Source organism: Canis lupus, chromosome 18, assembly GCF_048164855.1.
Source record: "Canis lupus baileyi chromosome 18, mCanLup2.hap1, whole genome shotgun sequence".
In the NCBI taxonomy this organism is placed as follows: Eukaryota; Metazoa; Chordata; class Mammalia; order Carnivora; family Canidae; genus Canis; species Canis lupus.
In genome coordinates, this window is record NC_132855.1 from 52,548,191 (window position 1) to 52,570,890 (window position 22,700).

General features: G+C 40.6%; 1 protein-coding gene across 1 annotated transcript in view; it reads left to right on the top strand.

Annotated features, from left to right (window-relative positions):
- The window catches only part of SND1 (staphylococcal nuclease and tudor domain containing 1), a 420,606-nt gene that overhangs the window by 221,422 nt on the left and 176,484 nt on the right, over window positions 1-22,700 (top strand). The window contains exon 13 of the mRNA XM_072784460.1: window positions 7,201-7,311. Coding sequence (XP_072640561.1) covers window positions 7,201-7,311 — 111 coding nt within the window. The remainder of the gene's footprint in view (window positions 1-7,200; window positions 7,312-22,700) is intronic.

Genomic DNA, 22,700 nt, shown 5'->3' on the forward strand with positions numbered 1-22,700 from the left:
GTGGTCATCCTGGTGATAGGACTTAATGAAATAAAAAAAAGGAACTTTTAATGATGAAAAGATCCAAAAAAAATCCCATTTTATTTTTCGAATTATGTTAGTTCAAAGGTACGGTAGGAGAGAGATTTGGTAAATCTATAGAGGGCGTTGTGTGCCACCTCAAACGTTTCTAATTATTGATGCTTTTAAAACAGTTTCCTGTCGACATATGCTGCTTGATTATGTTGTAAGTGCCTCTTGAATGTATTTTAAGAAAAAAATGGTGTGTGTGGGGGGGCTGCATTATTGTTCCAGATCCATAGGACCTCAGTCAATGGAGATTGGAAGATAAAGACATTGGGTGGGAGGGGCAACACGTTCCCCCTTGGTGTCATTATCATACTAGGTTTGGGAAGCTACGTGTTGCTAAGACTTTTTCGTGGTTTGAAACCTGGTTGAAAACAGTAAACCTATTCATTGACCATTGTCTGTAGATGCCTCTCATCCAGAATTTCACTCTCGCCCTTTATAGCCTGTTTTGTCAGCCTATAAAAAAACAAGACTGTCACAAGCCTGAAATTGTCAGGTTCCTGACTCAAAGGGCATGGATATTAGAGGTCTTAGTGTGAACTTGCAAAGAAGATCTAAAGGGAGCCTGGCTTTTGGGCCTGGTAGCCGTTAATCATTTTCCCCATTTCTGCACTATCTTTTTAGAGTGGAAAGCCAACCATATGAGTAAAGGTAGACCTAATATTCTAAAGGAAATAGCTTTCTAGTCCTTACTGCTTTCTATCTTCTTATTAAATCCTATGGTGATCTCTTTCTCCTTCCTTTTCTCTTACCTGTTTGTGAAGAGAGACATTAGCATTTTGTAGTGTCTCTGGTTCAGCCCCACAGTAGTACATCCCTTGTATAGCTGAGGAAAAGTGAGATGAGCCATCTGGTATGTTAGAAATCAATATTGAAACCCTCCCAGCACTTGTGAGAAAGCCTCTCCTTATGGCAAAGGTACAGCCAACGTAAAAAGAATATGAAGGTAGTTTTCTGGCTTTAAGACATTGGAGTCTTCGAGGGTCATGGGTGACAGAGAGCCCAGCTATATGCCCGATGTCTTGTTTGTTGGATCCATGTTGTCACAGTGAATAGCCGTGGGGAGCATATTGTACTTGGCATATGAAATTTGACTACAGAGCCTTAAAGTTACTGTAAAGACATTGTATGGAAAATGTATGTGTCTGTATGCATGCACACCTGTTGAGATATGAACCTCTGATACAGATGATGTGACTTTTGTGAATGAATTGAGCTGTTAATTATCTTCAACCCTTTTCTTTTGCCTTGATTTGAATGTAGGCTAGAGATATTTCTTTATAGGCTTACATTATTCTGAATGTGTCCTTGTGTATGTTTACCAAGAGGAAAATATTCTGCTTTTGCAATGTCCATGGACATGTCAGTGACTGATAAAATGTAGATATTTTCTTAGTGGAAAGTGTTAGGGTCAAATATCTAGATAAAGATCTGTGAGACAGAGCTATTGAGTTATCTGTTATCCCTAGTCAGATGGAGAATGAAGGGGGTGTGTGCATGCATGTGCACAAGTGTGTGTGTTATGGAATTACTCTTTTCCCACTCTTGAAATACTTATCCATGTAGCAGATCCTGTTTTATCAAGTAATGCATTCTCTTTAAATTAGCTCTAGTGTTAGGACCAAATCATAGAAGTCACAAATGTGTGAGTGACTGAGACTGTGTATGTGTATATATAGTGAAGGTTTTCATATAAGTAAAACTATTAAGGATAATGGAAGCCAAGTTTCCATCAGAAGGGAAGTAACAGATATGGAAAGGAAGAAAATGAAAATGAACTCTCTAGTGTTGGAGTGAGATTGTTGGTATCTTTGTGAACTCATGGTAGATGGTTCAGGTTCTCTAAAACGCTGATGCCAAGACAGAATTAGACATGAAAGAGATTAATTGATCATGAAAACCCTTCTGTGGGAAAATGGGAGGGGAGCTCAAAGAGGCTGGGAGTGCCATCAGACTGCAGTGTAGCCCTAATATCTATGGCAAAAGATGGGAGTAAAGGAAGGTTGAATTGGAAAAGTCTGAGAGTTACCACAAAGCCAACAAGGAGTCCTTAAGCCAAAGTTGCCATCAGAGAAGTCCCACATCTCTTAGCAATAGGCCTGCCTTAGTATCTGCTGTGCCCACGCAAGGAGCAGCTGGTGGGAAGCATAGCTTTGGCCGAAACAGTGATGGATTTCAGAGCACAGCAGCTGGGACTGTCCATCAATTATGCTTCCTGCAGTCAGAGATCCGAAAGGCACATTTTCATGACTGCCACACACACAGTAGTTATAGATTGATCTAGAAATAAATGTATGGGAATAAAGATGTAAATGTGGGCTTTTTAGATAAATGGCTAATTTCAGAGCTGCAGAAAACCGTACAAGAGAAGCCTGGAACATGTTATACCAGAAAGCAAGGAAGTACTCAAGGGGAATGATGGGGGTGGGGGGCATGTCCAGAGGAAAGAGAAACCAGCTTGACATGGCTCCAACTGGCCGAATTGGGAACCATTTCAGTATCACAACAAATAATGATAGTAGTGGATTATGACTAAATGAAATGACATTCCATGATGTTATCTTGCTATAATTAAATAAATGAATAACTTTGGAATTTGAGGGATGAAAATTATATAATTCAAAGTCTCTTCAAAAAATACTTATCAGGGGATCCCTGGGTGGCTCAGCGGTTTAGCGCCTGCCTTTGGCCCAGGGCGTGATCCTCGAGTCCCGGGATCGAGTCCCACATCGGGCTCCCGGCATGGAGCCTGCTTCTCCCACCTCCTGTGTCTCTGCCTCTCTCTCTATCATAAATAAATAAATAAATCTTTTTAAAAAAACATCATTCATAAAGAGAAAAAGAGTAACTTTACAGTGGAGAAACCTGATAGGCACTACCTTATGAACTGATCAAAGTGAACATTATCAGTAAATTGTACATTTCATAGGAGGCCAAGGGAACAATACATCCATCACTTCTATGATATTCCTGCTAAAAATACGTAACTTGCATCTGATCACAAAGAAACATCAGACAAACCAAAATAACTGGGCTGTATTCTTCAGAAGTGTCAAGGCTGCAGGGTAGCTTAAGAAAGATGGCAGAATTGGTCTAGACTAAAGAGACACGGATCCTTTTTCCCCCCTAAATATTCTATTGGAATAATTGACAAAATTTGATTAGGGTTTGTGGATTAGATGATAATAATGTATCTTTATAGGTATTCTGGTTCTATTATTTTTTGATTTTGTAGGAAAATATCCTGAATTGTGGGAAATGCACACTAAAGATTTGGCGGGTGAGGGTATAACAGATGGGTTACTCACTACCAAATAGATCAAAGAGTAATGACATGTTCCTTGTTATATGCAGTATGTCCAACTTTTCTGTAAGTTTGTTTCAGAATTGCACACATATACACCAGTTAAGTAATTGAGGTAATCTTAGACAGTTATCTGACCTATCAGCGTGTTGCTATTCCATCCTTGGGGTGGGGTCTCGGGATGGGGAAAGGCAGGCAAAAATGTGATGAACTATAAACTACTGTAATTCAAATCGACTTTTTAAGAATCCTCTTTTGTATGGGCATAGAATACCTGTTCACCCTGTTGGCAGAGTTTACTACCCCATGGTTTCAGAGGTATCTTATGAGGGGAAAGTATGAGCTTTTTGGAATCTGCTTGCTGAGGAAACAGTGGGCAAAGAAGGTGTCAACTATGTGGAGACCTTTTGAGAAAGCCTGTATGTGAGACCAAAGTTGTTTGTGCTTGTATCAGAAACATCTGATCATGCCTGATGGCAACAGTTCAGTTTTATCAGAACCTAAATTTCTCTTTTAGCTTGGAGAAGAATTTCAATCTCAGCACTAATTCTTTGTGTTTCTAGCTGATACAGAGAGATGATTTCCTGTTAGACTTCCAAGGCTGTTAGGTCCCTTTTTATATGCTGATTATGAATTATCCATTCGAGCCAGACATGTGTAATTTGAGTAGAATTACTGATACACTCAAGAAAGCAGAACTTATAAATTTGTCTAAAGCAGCCTAATGCCATGGCACATAATTTAATGTTTTCTTTTTTTCCACTGGGCAACTGGTCAATACACCCATGTCAGGATTTGAGCCATCTTTGGCCAAGGGGAAAATCTTCTGACCTTTCATTAGTGGCCAAAAGAAAGTCAAGTACATGGATCTAGGCTAATTCCATTTTCTCTCTCCCTTTCATTCTCTTTAAATTGAAATTTTAGATAATGTAGAGGAGAAAGACAAAAGTTGGTAAGGCACATAGAAAGCTTTTGTCCTTAATTCTATGCTGGGCAAGCTTGGTTAATAGTTGCTTAGTATAATAATGTTCCAAGGCTGTATTTCCAAAACCATTAGGTGTTTTTCTGATACTCCAAAAGAGTATCTCAGAATTTTCAGGATGTATTAAAACAAAAGTAAAAGAATGTACTGTGATTTTTGCGACATTTAAAAATTACCCCGAATAAACTAAGTTTGTTCAGAAAATATGTACTGCCTATTTTATGCCAGCTATTGGTCTAGGCACTTCAGTGTAGAAAGATGCAGCCCTGGCCCTCTCAGAAAGACAGATAGGCAATTAATTAATAATTGTAAGATGGGGTGATGAGTCCTCACAGGGGAATATACACCAAGAAGAAAATATATGTGATGTTATTTTCACATGTTTGCCTCGTAGTAAACACCCAGTAATGACAGCTGTTATTATTTCATGTGTTTTTACTCTCCTCACTGCTCACTAAGCACCAGCACCACTGTTCCTCCAGGAGAAATCTGTAATTAGGGATAAGAAGCAAAGAAAACAAGGCTTACGCGCTAAGCCATGGAGAGAAGGGAGAGGCTGGTTGTGGACAGGTTGTAGAGTGGGAATCCTAGGCCTTATCTGCTTTGTCTAATAATGTCTGTTAGCTGACAGGATACAGAACGGAAGGACTGTGCCCTTGGTTGTCTGCTGGCTGCGTAAGTTCTCAGTTCCATTCTGCGGATTGATGTGAGCAGTACTAACAGGAGTGTATCACTGAACATTTGTGCTATTTTGCTTCATTTTCTCTCTTCATGTAGGGGCTTATTTGTGTGGATCTTTTCTTGCCTGCTCAGTCATTCCAGCTTTCTCCTTCAATCCCCATGTATTGACTGTAAATGTCAGCATGCAGTAGTTCCAAGTGCAGTAACAAAGAAGTCTTTGTTCTTTGAGCATTTCAGGTCACCAAGACATCTCAACCTGCCATAGGTGGAGCCATCCCCCTAGTCTCTCTCACCTGTTAGTGGGTGGAGCTGCTCTCCTGCCCCTTTGGGGTTCTTGATAGTACCCTTAGTTAAATTCTCACCATAGATCAATACCTACAGCTGCTGATTTGGGGCTGTTGGTATTCTCCATGCTGCCAAACCCGACTCTGTGATAATGAGAGCATTTGCCAGCACACTTATACGGTGACTCAGGAGACAGGGTGGCCAGCAAAGCAGCCTCTTTGTGGGAGTGGATTTTGAGAAGTGCTAATTCTGTGGCGGTTTGGAGATATTAATATCATGCTGGCAGTAGATAAGCAGGCAGTAGAGGGGCACATAATGAGAGCGAATCAGCCATAGCATCTTTTCCTCTTTTCTCTACCCACACATATTTTTTTCTTCTTCTTTTAAAAAACTAAATACCTGGGTTTTGATGAAGAGAACCCTTCAGTGGTTTAAACATGCATGTAGAATGGTTAGTCTGGCTTCCAGCATCTCTAAAGTCTGGGGTTCTAAGAACGTTAGTGTGTTAAGAGTTAACTACATTTCCAAACAACACTAAATCATAGCATATGGTACAGTAGCCTATTGCTTACCCTACCTCCTCCCTGTAGGGCAGCTAACCAGATGGTTTGAGTGGGGCCTTTGGTGTAACTATGACAGACACAAAGAAAGACATAACCATCACTCTCTCCCAATAGTATCATGCCTCTTGTCCTACAGTGCTTGCTGCAGGTAATTTTTGAAAATTTATTTTTGCAGTTTGCAGCTTATTTTGCTTCACATCAAAAGTCTTTTTCCATCTTGGCGAGGAACCATGCAAATATGCTCTATTTGTTGTCTGAGAGTATTTCCAATGTACTCTTCTCTAGTTAGAGTATATGGAGGCCACTTACAGTGGCACCTCTTATTCTGGTGAAGAAGACGACACATTTGAGAATTGCTTTAATAAACAGGGCTTTAAGCTAAATATTTCTGTAGTCCTAAAAGGACTCTCTATTTGGAGTATTGCTATGAAGCTGGTCATCTCATATTTACACTTCTTACCTAATTTTTTCTTCTATCTCATGCCGTTTCTTCATAAAGAACTTCCATTTTTACCATGTGAACCATGCACCAGCCACCAAATTCATAGTTTTACCTTCGAGAAGCCCCTTTTGGGTGGAAGAGCCACTGTCAGGAGTTCTTTTTTTTTTTTTTTAAGATTTATTTATTTATTCATAGAGACAGAGAGAGAGAGAGAATGAGAGGCAGAGGCACAGGAAGAGGGAGAAGCAGGCTCCATGCAGGGAGCCCGACATGGGACTCGATCCGGGGTCTCCAGGATCACGCCCTGGGCTGCAGGCGGCGCTAAACCGCTGCGCCACTGGGGCTGCCCTTTTTTTTTTTTTTTTTTCCACTGTCAGGAGTTCTGAGGAGAAGAGAAGCACTGAGGTATTAGGTTAAACTAACCTTTCTAACATTGCCAAGCTGGAATGAGGCATTTTTCTAGTTACAGTATAGACTAGAAAGGAGATTTTAAGAAATTTAGGTCATGCTTTTATGTGTTTTGTTTTTTATCTATGTGCCTGATATTTTAGAGAAGACTTTTCTTGAGGGTAGTGGCTTGTTTATAACATTCTGTAAATAGCCCTGCCTAATGTGGGCTTTTTACAGATATTTTCTGCTAGTTTTTATGTATGGATTCATATAGCATCTGACTGTAGTAACCAGAAAGGTGCTGAGCTAGGTAGGAACTTTGGTATTCCATCTTTTATTTGGATTTCTAGTTAAGCAACTCATTGGTCTTCTCCCTGCCTGTGTCAGGATGCATTAAGACCTCCAGGTGCTAAATGTTATTATTTCTGTTGACTGAGCCCTGTATGCAGCTCTAGTGCTCACTGACCTATCTTTTCTGTTGCAGAAACATTGCTGAGGCCCTTGTCAGCAAAGGTCTAGCCACGGTGATCAGATACCGGCAGGATGACGATCAGCGATCCTCTCACTATGATGAGCTGCTTGCTGCAGAGGCCAGGTGAGATGAATAATTCCAAAGTGAACACACTGGGTCCAACAGTCCCACTTTTTCTTTCCCACTATCCTGCCTATCCCTGAGCAGAATGTGATGGAAAGCAATACGCTGAAAAAGCTTGTAGTACACTTTTATCCCACACTTTAAGGATCAAAAGAAAAGGGCACACTTCGAATGTGCTGTGTAACCTTGATTAAATACACTTGGACCTCCATTTTCTTTAGATCTGCAAAATAGACATATAGTAAATATGATCTCCTGTAGATATAAAATGAAACCTAGGTGAGAATTTAAGGTATTTTTACCACCCCCATCCTGTCGTTCCATGGGACTAACAATGAAGTTCTGTTTATGTGTGCAGGACATTTGCCTCAGGTTCTTACCTCTAGAGACCTCTGCTCCCAAGCCCCTCCCATTTATCACCTCTCAGCCTTTCATCATGTACAAAGGAAATGAAAACATTTATTAGGAAATGAGTTTTTGTTTCACACTTCTGACAGCTGGCAGGAGAGCATTTAAGAAGCCCTGTGACATTTTATTCTTGTCCTTCATCCCTGTGGCTGGTTGCCCCAAGGACATGCGTTCTGCTCAGTGTTATTTCTTAACCAGTGACATTCCCTATGGCTCTTACTCACAGAGACTTCTGTCACTGGGTGGTGCTGGTAGTTTAGTGATTCCCAGACTTCTTAGGAAAGAACAAAAAATGAGCTGATGCTGAACTAACTTGGGTAGTTCAGCCGACTGCTTGGTCTCAATCAAAATATAGCCACTATTTCAAAGAGGCATGTGCCACACTCAGCCACTTATTTAGTTCTAGAAGTTTGGTAGTTGCCAGGTTATACTCTTAAGTTTGAGGAGGAATGAGTTTGGGCACATGTTATCTATACTCCAGACTTTGTCATTGAGATCACTTCTTTTGCTCTTTGGCACAGAACATTGCCCTGATATGTGACATTTACCTCTAACATCATGTCACATCCTGATGGATAGAGCATCTATAGAATGTCACACAGAATGTCAGCTAAGAAATCAGTGTGTCAGACTGTTGTGGCTTTTTGTATTCTTTCTTGTGGGCTTTTCCCAATAGCCCCTGTCTAAATAAAACCTAACTGACAGGGCAGCCCCTGTGGCGCAGCGGTTTAGCGCCGCCTGCAGCCTGGGGTGTGATTCTGGAGACCCTGCATGGAGCCTGCTTCTCCCTCTGCCTGTGTCTCTGTGCCTCTCTCTCTCTGTGTCTCTATGAATAAATAAATAAAATATTTTTTAAAAAAACCTAATTGACAAACACAAAGAATTCAGTGGAAACACCAGTAGCTTTGTTGTTTTAAGACTCTTTAATGGCCAGCGTAAAATAATATGATATGTAATCCATAATTGGTTTTTCTCTCAATTGTTCCTCACTTTTCCTTCTCTCCATGCCTATATTATCACTAAGGCAGCCTGGCTGAAAGAACCCATATTGGGAAATGCAGCTTCACATTGCTAAGTACTATTTGATGATATAGATACTCTAGGAAATGGATAGCGATTAGACCATACTTCAGTGGGGATTCAGAAGGTGAGTCTGTGCTCAGCCTGTGTGGGTGGGCTCAGTGTGACCTGGTGATAACTTAAAAAAAATAGGTTATATGTTCCTAGCATAGCAGGAGCACTAATTAATACAATGGGATCTAGACTCCTGTTTTCTGCCCTGGTGTCACTCTGCCACTAGTAAATATATGTAACAGGCAAATATTTGCTGGAATTATGAAAATAATTTGCCTAGCTGCTCTGGAAAGTGAGGCCACAACAAACTTTCTTTTTTATTTTAAACTTTTTATTTTTTTTATTTATTCATGAGACACACACAGAGAGAGAGGCAGAGACATAGGCAGAGGGAGAAGCAGGTTCCTCCTGGGGAGCCCGATATGGGACTCGATCCCAGATCCCAGGATCATGACCTGAGTCAAAGGCAGCTGCCCAACCGCTGAGCCACCCAGGCATCCCTGATTTTTTTTTTTTTTAAGTTATACACCCATCCATTGTGGGGCTTGAGTTCACAACTCCAAGATCAAGAGTTGCCTTCTCTTCCAACTAAGCTAGCCAGCCACCCCAACAAGCTTTCTTATGCTGTTGAAGATAGCTACTTGTGCTATGTTTAATGAGTATACATAGATATTGAAATTGTTTTTATAGATTATGTTCTAAATATATTTTAAGTTTTTATTTAAATTTCAGTTAAGGTACAGTGTAATATTAGTTTCAGGTGTGTAGTATAATGATTCAGCACTTCCATACATCACCCAGTGCTCATCTCAGCAAGTGCACTCCTTAATCCCCATTACCTATTTCCCATACCCACCTCCCCTTTGATACCATCAGTTTGTTCTGTATAGTTAAGATACTGTTTTTTGGTTTGCTTCCTTCTTTTTTCCCGCTTTGCTCATTTGTTTTGTTTCTTCAATTCCACATGAGTAAAGTCATATGATACTTGTCTTTCTCTGACTTATTTCACTTAGCATAATACTGTCTAGCTCCCTCAATGTTGTTGCAAATGGCAGGATTTCATTCTTTTTTTATGGCTGAGTAATAGTCCAGTGTGCGTGTGTGTATGTATACACACCACTTCTTTATCCTTTCATCAATCAGCAGACACTAGGGCTCTTTCCATAATTTGGCAATTGTAGATAATGCTGCCATAAATATTGGAGTACGTGTATCCCTTCAAATCAGTATTTTTGTATTCTTAGAGTAAATACCTAGTAGTGCAATAGCTGGATCATAGGGTATTTCTATTTTTAACCTTTTGGAAACCTCCATACTGTATTCCAGAGTAACTGCACCAGTTTGCATTCCTACCAACAGTGCAAGAAGGTTCACCTTTGTCTGCATCCTCACCAGCACCTGTTGTTTCTTATGTTTTAGCCATTCCAACAGGTGCAAGGTGATATCTTATTGTGGTTTTGATTTACATTTCTCTGATGATCATTAATATTGAACATCTTTTTTGTGTGTCTGTTGACCATGTGTATGTCTTCTTTGGAAAAAAATGTTCATATCTCTGCCCATTTTTGAATTGGGTTATTTATTTTTTGGGTGTTGAGGATAGTGACATTTTTAAACTTTGAGGTTTTAGGAAGAAAACGGCCTACTTAGCACTCATTTTATTTTATTTTATTTTATTTATTTTTTTTTTTTGCACTCATTTTAAAGTGGAATCGATGTAACAACATGCTTGTCTGGTAAAGCAGTGAGCAGCCTAGAGATAATTGTGTTGAGCCATTGCTTTCAGACTAGTAGTGGAAAAACTGGCTTCGGGGCCATTGCACTGTTGCAGGTTGAGTAAACAGAGAGGAATTAACCACTTCCCAAACCGGTGAAGCCTTGCCATAAGGCAGTACAGACCTCATAAAAGAAGTAGGAGAAATGGCCAGCATGACCTGTGAGTCTTCCTTAAAAGCAGTATGTTAGCCCCAGGATGGTGGCCCAGTGCCATCCTGTAGATACGACCCCTCAGTGAGGTAAATGAAGATCCGAGAAAGATTGGAACACCTGCCAGATGGGAATGGTGGTTTTGTAGCCATCCAAAAAATGTTTTCAGTTCAGAATGTATGCTCCCCCATTTTATTAGTGGTAGAATTGACTTTGCTTTAAGACCACCTATTTTCTGCCACTCTGCTTTTAGTTTGCTTTCACTTTGAAGCCCTCCATTTCTTCATGGCGTACATTCTTTGTGTTCCCTTACCATTCTTACTTGGTTCTGGCACATTACAGCATGTCTGAGCTCTTTGTACATGCTTCTGCTGCCCCTTATCTGGCCTGTCTGCTGAATATTATTTTAGTATAGGGTTGTTTTCCCCTAGATAGATGAGCTATTTTTTCCAGTTGAACTCTGCCTTGTAATTTTATGCCCCTGTCAGTGCGGTTCCTCCACCTCCCAGCTTCGTGTCCTCTGCAGATCTCATTAGTGAGTTGTTTACTCCTTTCCTGGGCCCTAAATAGAACCCCTAAACAAGAATGGCTTTGATGTTGACCCCAAGTCTCTCACTACATGGACTGTCACTTAACTGTCTTTTAATAATCATCCTTCAGCTACTTTTTAATCTTGGGTGATTGTGTGCCAAACCAAGCCAATTTGAATTAATTTCCCAAGTATAATTTCTTGAGGTGCTATATCTAATGCTTTAGCAAAGGCCAAATTAATAACTTCTGCTATATTCATATCAGTCTTTCATCCTGGAACTCACTAGGTAAATAATACATGGATGAAGGTAATGTAGCAAGGCTATCACTTTCTTTAGCCCTTCCCTACAGGGGTGTTGTTTCTAACAGATTGCTTTGTCCCTGACCTCTAGATTCCTGTTTTTCCCTCTGGTTATCACTGGCAATATCGGCATTGGTGCACAGTGCTCTTCCGTTGACTCTGCTTTCCACAGCACTGCTTGGCCATTAATCCTTTTTGAGAAACATTGTAAGCTTTGGGGAAAGAGCAGCCTGTTAATGTGCCTGACTTCGCAGGTCAGCGTGGCTGCCTGTCCAGGAGTCGATGAGCTTTCTTAGGGCTCTGCAGCCACTGCTTCCCCTGCCAGGGACTCTGTCCTGCCACAGTTTCTCGGACCACGTGGTTCAAGTTCAGGAAGTGATGAATTATGTGCTCACTGGGAAGCCAGGAGAGAGAGAGGGGAGGGAAAGTACCAGTTTGAAGTCAGCCCACTATTTTCAAGCATATCCACCTGCCTGCCAGGAACAAGTTCATACCATCTTGGCTACTCTCTTCAGCATGCCTGACCCTTCCAGGCCCCTTTTTTCACATGCTTCTCTACTTCTGGGAAACCCTCATTATACCTCCAATACCTGGCATATTTAGAGGAAAGCACATCTTCTTTGTTAGAGGGATAAATACACTTGTAATTCCCAGTAGGCACCTTCCTTTCCAGTTGGGTTGTCTGTCATCAGCTGCCTCCTCCCTCATTACCTTGTGTCCTGGCAAGATAAGATTTTTGGCATTTTTGGTGATACTCTCACACCTTGCCTATCTTATGGGCTCCATTGAAAAGCCCTTGGTTTTGTCCCAGGGTTCTGAGAGTTTTAGTGTGTGTACTTTGTGTTTTTAGTAAAAAAAAAAAAAGACCTTTTATGCAGCTGACCCATGCTTCATGTTGTCACTCCTGAATTTGGTTCTCCCTTTTAGGGACCTTGTATAGGCTTCACTGGGAACCTGACACATCATGTCTTTTCTGCACACCCCTAATTTTTCATTTCCATGTGGACTTTCCAACACTTTGAATTCTTATTTTATTGTGGTATTTCTCACTCAGCTGGCTCACTGCTTTACTTGGATTGATGGGTGTCCTAAGCCTAAGGTGGGGCTTTTGACTCCTTTAGAGGATCTGTCTCATATCCTTCTGAAGTATTTCTAAGATACTGAGTGAGTCATTATTGGGACCTTTTTTATTGTCTCTCATATTCTAGCCTATGTATTTGGTATAACACTTCCAGTTTAATTTTAAGTAGGCCAGAATGTGAATTTCCTTAGCATTCTAAGAGGTCTTTCGAGTGGGCTTTTGTTGAGCTTGTTATGGGCACTGAAGATGAGCTGGTGGTAATGCTTGGAGCCAGATCAAAGCCTGGCTGTGTGCCTTGTTTTCCTTGGACATCCAGACCCGGGGGATATCATCTGTGCATTCTCCTGAAGCTACCAGTAACGTGATTTAAAAATGTAATATTTTAAAATTTCTTAGAAACTGTTAGAATCTGTGGCTTGTTGCTGGAAAACACAGAAGTTCTGTTAGCTCAGCGTTGGGGCTTTATTCCTTTAAGGCACCTTTTAATTCTAAGATTTTGTAATTTCAACATAAGGATGTATATATTCAAAAAAGAAATTGATGCCCCAGCTTGACTGTGGGAAAGCAATTGCATCGAACAATCTAGTGTCTGAGCAGATTTAAATGAATTTAGAATCATTCTGGACATACATAATGAGGTTAGGGTTATCTCATGAGAAGAGAAAAGGGCAGACTCTCCCTTATCTTTTTGTGTGTATGCTCCTTGCCCTGCACACTGCAGATTGAGGAAACTGGTGGTGTCCTCTCTTTAAAAGGCAAGTGGAAGCCTGCCCCCTATCTCAGCTCTGCCTGGGCTCCTTTCCAGTCTCCATGGGGACTTATGTTTCTTATGGAACAAATCTTGCAAGATTTTCTTTAAAAATATAAACAAATAAGTAGCAATCCTGCCTTGCTGACCTCTGCACCTCTAGTCTCCAAACCCCATAAACACCAGTCCTTGATTAAAATCCTGTCATTTGTCTCTTGTGCTTTTACCTACTGTGGTTGACAGCACCCTCCCTTGTTGCAGCTTCTCTCTGCTGGAACCTCTAGGAAATCCAGACTGGCATTTCCATCACGGACTTTGATCAGAAATCTAGAACTTGCTAACCCTTTCCTAGGCCAATATCAGTAGTCATTATGAAGAAGGAAACAGTTTGAAGTAACATTCTCCCTTGATGATGCAGTTATTGGGGGCCAAGGTGGACCTACCATTTCCATGTTAGTAGCAGTGAGTTACAAATGCATTTTGCATTACTACTAAAGTGCTTTCTGTACCACTGGGAAAGAAGTGTTTTAGTCTCCTATTCTTAATGTAGCCAGAGCACCTTCACTTTTTTCCTGATTTATAGGAGTTTTTCCACAAAATTTCAATAGGTGAAAAAAAATTTTTTTAAGCTGTTTCTTGGGGGAAAAAAAAAAAAAAACAGAGCTTTTGGATAGAGTCCCTCCTCTCTGTATCTTTAACCTGCATTTACAGTACTGGTTATAAATGAAATGTGAAGACTTACTCACCAGCACTTTCCATTGCTAAGTTAAGACCTCTGGCTTTAGGATTCTTAAATGGAAGAGTTCAGCACTATGCAGTTCCATTTGTTAAGTGTGTTAATAAAAAGCAAGTTTCATCTGTGTTACACCTATCCAGTGAGGAAACTGGTATTGAATTTGAGTGTGTGTTTTGAAATTTTGATACTAATATGTCCTATCACAAGGTATAGATTATATGAGTTAACCACTTCTCCAAGAAAACAGATCATTCCTCTACTGGGAATAGTGATTCAAGGCAGGTTTCTCTTGATTTCATTTATTTATTCATGAGACACACACACACACACACACACACACACACACACACACACACACACACAGAGGTAGAGACACAGGCAGAGGAAGAAGCAGGCTCCATGCAGGGTGCCTGACGTGGGACTCGATCCCGGGTGTCCAGGACCACAACCTGGGCCGAAGGTGACGCTAAACCGCAGAGCCACCCAGGCTGCCCCAAGGCAGATTTCTCTTGCCAGTGATGGCTTTGCATTCATTTCTTCTCTCCATTCTCATTTTCTTGAGTGTATCCTGGGTCCCGGCATTGGGGATAATAGTAAAGAAGAAGAAAGATAATAGACTCCAGCCTTACAAAGCATGTAATCTCAGAGGGACCGACATTAAATAACTTTAATAGTACCTCTGGAAATTGTGATTTTTCCCTATTTCTTTGCTTTTCCTCCTGTTTTCTTAGCCCCTCCTCCTTTCTCCCTTTCCATTAACACAGCCTGCCTTACATCTTTTTTTATTCCATCTCTCATTTCTATTAAATTTTCCCATGAGAGCATTTCCGTGAAATTCATCTCTTCTATCCAGCCTCTGTTCTTATCTTCTCAATAGTTTAATGGTACAGCTTTAAATAAACCAAGATTTCTCACTTTCAATCTAATGACCTCAACAAGTGAAATTTCTCTTTGAATAAAACTAGGGCCTCCTGAATACTGTGAAAAACAGCTTTGATTGGAAGCTTTCCTCTCTCCTTTACTGTGGAGTTGTAGAATTCTGTAACACTGGGGAGCTGTTGGGTTTCTAGCCTGAGTATCCTAGAAAGCTGGAGTTGGGTGAATGGTCTTCTACTGCTCTCTCCACTCAGCTGCATTACATCCTGCCAGTACAGGTTGGAGACCAATACAGAGAAAGGAGGCTGTTCTTTCTCTTCAGTATCTTGGTGGCTTCCTTCCTTTTTTAACCCTGGAAATGCACACCTCACTACATTTGGGGCTTACAGTTACATGTCATGGTTATGAGGTTGTTAATGGGATTCAGCACATGTTAGTGGGCCAGGGGAGGGATTCACTGTTGAGTGAATCAGCTATTGCAAGTGGATATGATAACAGGAAAATGCATTAAAAGAGCTGGTGTGGGGAAGTGATTTGACGATACAGCTGAATGTGGGGAAATTTAGCTTTTCCCTTTCTTCAGAAAAGATGATGCACTCAACATCCAAATAGCAGTAATCAATCTGCATTTAAAGCAACACAAATGGCCACTTCTGGAGAGCTGCATAATGTCTCCATTTCCAGATAGTTTACTCCTTCAGGATATTATGAGGATCTGCTCACTCTCTTTACCATATCCTTCTCTTCCCACCCTACCCCCAGTTCCTTCTGGTAGAACTCAGACTGTGAGATGTATCTTGATGACTGGTGTGAAGATTTGGGGTACAGTTGGAACCCATTAGGTTTTTCTGCTATGTTGTACACAGAGACATGGGTGGTTCAATAGGTCATGGTCAAATAATGAACTCCTAATAAATCTTCCTTGCCCAGTGTTTCCTGTATTCATTGGTGTGCTCTGGCTATAGTCATTCAGAGGAAATTCTAGAGTTATCTTTCTAGATAACTTTCGTTTGTTAGAAGTGTGAATTCATGGGCTTCTCCCCTCCCGCCAATTTTCCCCCCACCTGAGACCTCCTGATTCAGAAATTCTGGAGTTAAATCACAGCAATGTCTTATAACACATACTTCAGGTAATTATGGTGCACACTGAAATTTGATAACCACTGCCCAATTCCTGACCACTGTAAAACAAATCGAAACAGATATCCTTTTATGAAAGATTAATAATCTTTATTATAGTTGGAATTAAGATCATGATTCTGAGTAATAGAGAACAAGCCAGGGAATGTGGAAGCTTTGGATTTCTTTGGACTTCACTGCCTAGTAGTGCCTTTCCTGTGATCACAGCCATACCTGTTCTCCACCAAGGCAGTTGAACAGCTGCTTATTCCTTTTGACTCTTGTCTCTATCCCCTTCCTCATACTCTACATTCGTGGCTCCTTAATTTGATTCCTTTTGAGTAGCCTCCACCAGCTCTTGGCTAATTTAACATGAAATAATCTTGAGAGTTGCTGTGCTTACTTGATTTGGCTCATCTGCAATGTCAGGTGGTTGAGTGGGTTGGAGAGCTGAGTCTCTATTACCGACATCCCTATCCTACTTCTGCTCTAATCCTTGGAAATCTCTCAGGATGACTGTAGTTAGAATAATTAATCACTGATACATCAATGTACAGAACTTTTATAGCTGCTTGTGAAGAGGAAATCCTCTTCATAGCTTTCTTTCATTTGCAGGATTCTCTGCATCCAAATTTCTTATAAATTCTCTCATGCACTTCTGCTTTATCCTAAGCTGCCCTTGACTCTCCCCCTCCAGCTTTGGGCACAGAAGTTGAGAAAGATTATTTCCCATTCCTCTTGCTTTTGCATCAAGTTCAGAGAGCCAAATCTCTTGTGGAACAGCAATGAATCTTTTCTAGTAGGTCCCCGGTAAATGTAGCTCATATTGGAAAAACCATTTTCTGAACTGTGAGTCTGTTGCTTTTTTCTCAGTCAAAAGATACATTAAAATTTTCTCTGATTTGTTCATATTCCAGTGACAAATATTTCGTCAAGTGCATTGGAGATAAAAACAAACACATGGTGGTTTCATGGGGATTTGAACGAGCAATTAAGTCATTACAAATACAGTTGTAAGACTGGAGATAATATGTAGGTATCTGGATGCCTGGAGAAGAAGCACCTAAGTCACAGCCTTATCCTCTCAGTCCATGAGGCAAAATGTGTTTTGCTGGTTCACCTTGGGAAAGGGAGATTGAAACCAGAGTCTGTATTCCATTGCCCTATGAAACAGCATTTCCACTTTTAGGGATTTATCCTAAGGAATAATTAGGGGAGACCCAACAGTTTATTTAAAAGCTATTCCTCATGGCATTGTTTATAATAGCATTTTATTCACATAAGCATTAGCAATAGGCAATTGATTAAATTACAGGGTTTACATCCATGTGATGGATTTATCTTTAGCTATTAAAATGATGTAAACAATTAATAACATAAGGAAGCATTCATTTAGTTATCATTTCTAGCAGAAAAAAAAGACTACAAAACTATTCCGTAGTTTTCTTAAAATATAATGGATGAGTGTGTGTGTGTGTGTGTGTGTGTGTGTATCAGCACTTAGAAATTATGCTAGTGGTGCTTTGATCTTAGAATAAAATTATGGATCATTGTTTTACCAGTTTGTTTTTTTCTGATGATCATGTATTATTGCCTTGGTGACATGGAAAGTTATAAAGAAGCAAGGTCACTGGGGCTATCATTGTTTCCGATCTCACCTGTCTTAAGGCCTTGTCCTCTCAAAAAGACTTTAGACTGATACTATTTCTACCCAGCTCTAATAGTCCTTTGGTCCTAATCTGGGACAGTAGAGTTTGCTTGTGTTTCCCATCAGTCTAGCACCAGGGTATCTCTTTTCCAGTAGTCACCAGCCACAGACCTCACAATCCATCCATCCTCCTCGTCACCCACCCTGCCCCTTACCTAAGCACTGCACATCTGTTTTCACACCTGGCACAATAGCTTGTGTCTTGGTTTCTTCTGTTAGTTTTAGAGGAGATGATGGCTTAGAGTTCTTTATTTGGTTTATTGCCTCATAACACCTGTTGACTCATTAGTCCACCTATGTTCCCTTGACCATACAATTCAGTTTTCTCATTTCCAGTCCATGCACTCTCCATCTTTTCTGTCTTTCTTATCAGTAAATTCTGATTTCACTGAAAATCCAGCTGCACAATCTTAGCACCCCCATCTACCATCATGCACCTGCACCTGCTCTGTATCTGATTTTCTAAGCATCATCAGGACCTGTTGCTTCCTCCAGCTACCAAAGAACCAATAGAAATGCCATAAGGATTGTTTAATGTCACTGTGTTTCATTGATATCTATGTTTGGTTCATGCTGAAACACTGTATTCATCAATGTGAACTGAAACAGTGAGAGGTGCCTTAGAAGTTTAGCAGGTTATTTACTCTTTGTTCTGCTTTTTAACCTTTTCTGTTGGAATTGTTTTCCTTTACCCTCAGTCATCTATCCTGTGCTATCTAGTAGGAGTTTCATAAAATCCTGCCACTCTGTTCTGTTTCATTGTTTATGGCGGTCAGGGCTTTCTTTGCTCCCACTCATTGCCATTCTGATGGTTGCCTATCTCCTCTAGTCCTTGATGTACTTCTGCCTCTGTTCAGAGGCCACACTCTAAGCTCTTCTGCCCTGCACCATTCCAAGTAGCAAAACCAAGATGCCTTAGAACTGGAGCATAGATCACAAAACTGTATCCAAGAGAGCCAGCAAGCCTCACGCTCCTGCCCTGCTGTCACTTGGGCATTACCCATATCTCTAATTTGAAATATCTTCAGCATTCTGCATTAGTCAGTTGCCAATCATTTATTCAGCTTTACTTGGCACACAATAACTGAACTAGATGACCCTGAGTTATAGGACGATGTGAACATAGCTTCTGTGTTAAACACCATAACAAATATTAAGGACCAACCGAATTCTAACCCTCAAAGAGCCTGAGGTTTCCCTATAAGAAATAAAGAGTAACACGTAATGAACTTTGAAAGTAATGTGTTATATGTCATAATTTCATGCTGAACTGAATGATACACACTCATGTATAGGTCAAATATTATATATATATATGAATATGATTCTACTATCATTTCAAAGTATAGTTCTTAGAGACCCCAGCATACAAACTGCAGCTTACCTAGGACCCTAGATTGAGTATTCCCAAAGTGATAACTAATTTTTTATTATGGTGAGGTTGTTGCTACAGATACGCTATGACTTTTGGACCTAGCTAGGCACCCATAATGAATAACTTACAAGACACATGGAGACAATGGGCCTAATTGGATTGGTAGGATTAATATGGAAATCATATGATGACATAAACTGATACCGTATGATAGATGCCCATGAAAACCAAGCATCATATTTTTTTTTTACTTGATGTCACAGGGTAGTGGTAGTCTTTGTTTTGGGTATAAAAAGTAAGTCAACAAAATAACAAAAAAGATTTTTATGGAGAAGTCATGCAGCAGTGTTTGCAGTGTCCAAAGGGATTGAGTGAGTTTAGTTAAAATTTTTCTGATGTTATCTTGGAATAAATTGGGAAGGGCCTGAATCCATAGGGTTACAAAAGAGCCAAGTGAGTACAGTTAGGAAGGAAGAAAATATTGGATGTAGGCGATGAAGCAGAAGCAGTTAGGGGACAATTTGGTTCCTAGTTACCAAGAAAGTGTTGTTAAAGGGAAATTATGGATTCAGGATCTCCTGATCTCTTAGCTCTCCATCCTCCCTTGCCTCATCATTCTCTGGCTACCTCTTTGTTGAATGCAATTTCTACTTTCCATTACTTTGTTTTCTTTCGATATCTTTCTTTTATGTATGAAAGTAGTTGTTCTGAAAGCCTTTTGGAAGCTTCTACTCTTGAGAAGAATTCACATGTGTAGTTCTGCTGTTTCGGGCTAGTTTATAGATATTCCCAGCATCCTAAGTGTGAAGCTCATATATGTCCCCAGGTTAAGAATCCCTGATCCAATGTTCTATGATTGGGTCAGATTGGATCTAACTGTAAAGCCTTTGGTTTTCTTTGTAATCACTCAGAAATATACATTGAGGATAACAATCTGCCATCATTGAGTTGGAATTAAGACCACAGCCTCTTTGTTGGCACAAGATGAACCGTTGTGTGTCAGTAGTGCCTTGGATAGGGTTGGTCTTTGGGTTTTACTGCCTGAGCAAGGGACCCCAAAACCTTAAAGTAAACTCTATTCCTTTGCATTAAGAGTGCTAAGATTCTAATCCTGTGGTGTTGAGGCACATAGTTCACTTAAACAGTATTCTTACCTGTCCTTGAAAAGTTCATGTTTTAACTTCTACTGGGGAGGCAGTAACATCTAATACATGAGAATTTCAAACTTTAAACAAAGAAAAGTGATTTCCAGTGATTGGAATGGTACTCCTCTCCCACACTGTGGCTTCAAGATGCTTCTAAAAGTAACCTAGAAAGCTGAGTTTTTAATTCTTCTTCTGCCCTGTTATCCCTTTGTGTATGTAGGTGGACATATAGTCACTTTTCCTGTCTGGTGATTTCTGTCCATTACTGACACCTCTTGGCTTTGCCGTCTTTATACTTCTGCTTCCTGGAGACGAAAGCTTCTGAGAGGAGCAGGCTGTATTCTGCCCCACTGCTTCCTTTTTCCTGGCTGGCCTGAGCACCAGCCTGCTTTTGTGAGAAAGCAGCTATTAAGCAGACACAACAGGAGAAGTTTATAAGTCAGGAGTTTCATTCCTTGCCTAATGAAAAGGGATGTTGAACTGTGGTTGCAGCCTGCAGGGAGAGGGATAGGGTAAAGGGAGTGTAGGGAGAGGAGTCAGGTGTTAGCTGGGTGGAGCGGGTTCCAGTACCTGACCTGTCCTCCCAGTCTCAAAGACGGAGCTTCCCAAACCTATCCCAGGGAAACTTGGTTACATAAGATGCAGGGGGGGTGGGGTCCACTGAGAAGCAGTGACAAAGGAACAGATGCTGGATCTCCACTTTTATTTACCATTTATACAACAGTTAGTAGGCAGTCATGTCACATATCCCTTATAGTCCTGGAACAAAATGTATATTATATATTTCCTTTGGCAGAGAACCATGCAAGCCTGCCACTCTCAGTATTTGCTCCTTTCCTTTCCTCTTTGAGCTACATGCATGAATTTCTATACTGGGCACTTCCCCCAGATACTCTCTTGAGAAAAAGTTCTTGCTGTGGCATCAGCCTCATATCAGGCTGAGGGAGGTTTTCCGACGATGCCTCCTGGGTCATTTCTATGGCAGTTTGGGAACAAGAGCCAAAACAACCTCAGCACAGAGAAGGAGACCCAAGCTGAATTAGACTCTGTTGCTGATTTCTCTGAGCGCTCTCAGCTTTTTAGCCTGGGTCTGGTGAACCACTTACCTTTTAAAGTGCTTCTTAGGGGGGCATTATTTTGCTTAGTGTTTATAAATTATTAACTTTCAATTTTGCCTCTTGTTTTCTTAAGAACAGAACTGTTTCTCTGTGCATGATGATGATAAAATACTGCTTTCTTGCTGCCTCTTGAATGTGCCCGAAATTGATTTATTTTAGCAATCAAAAGTATAAAAAGATTAAGTCTTTGAAAATTTTTCCAAAATTAATGCCTATATGCAAATAAATAACTAATAGTATCCTTTTTGGGAACAAGGTGGAGCATAGAGTTTTCCCTTTTTTCAAGAATTTTTTATTAAGGCTTAATTTTAAAGAATTTTGGTTTTTTTTTAAGGACATGCTTTTATTTATTTAGTTTAATATTTTATTTATTTATTCATGAGAGAGAAAGAGAGAGAATGGCAGAGACACAGGCAGAGGGCAAAGGAGGCTCCATGCAGGGAGCCGGACGTGGGACTTGATCCCAGGTTTCCGGGATCAGGCCCTGGGCTGAAGGCGGCGCTAAACCACTGAGCCACCTGGGCTGTCCAGAATTTTGGTTTTTAAATGTCATCTACACTATTCATGTTTTCTGGTTTTAGGGTATTATTTTTTTTTTTCTTCCCTTAAGCATGCTTACTCTTGTCCTAGATTTCTGCTTTGGGCATGGGGTCACAAAAAGAAAACAGAATTATAGTTTATCACCTAACTGCTTTTGCCTCAAGAACCTTTGTTTTCTAACTTACTGCTCAGACCGTCTTTTTTCCTTGTAGTTTATGAGATGCTCTCCAACCCTCAGGAAAGGCCACAAGTTCGGCAGTGCTGTCACATGAACCCATCTGTTTATAGGGCAGGTCCATTTATTTTGGTTGTCCTTGTTGTTAGAAGAGGATAAGGCTGTAGGCATTTTGTGCCCCCAGAGGACCTGCAGAAGACTTAGCAGGCCTCACCTTGAAGGAAGGTGAGTTACAATCAGGGTGGCAGTGAGCTTGCCTCCCCTCACAGAGGCTGCTTGTTCCCAAGGCTGCTCCTTTGAGTTTAAGGTAGCAAAATGAAAAGCCTGTTGATGGCAGAGGATGCGTGCCTGGCTTTGTGACTTGAAAGAGTCAAATCTGTTGTTGGCTTCTACCCATTGGTTTTCCATATCCTCCCATCCTCTGCCATTAGTTTGCAAATTCCAAGGTACTAGCAGCACACCTTGAGAACCAGCCCTGATCTCTGATCATTTAACACATTCCCTGAATGATAAATCACTGCACTAAAT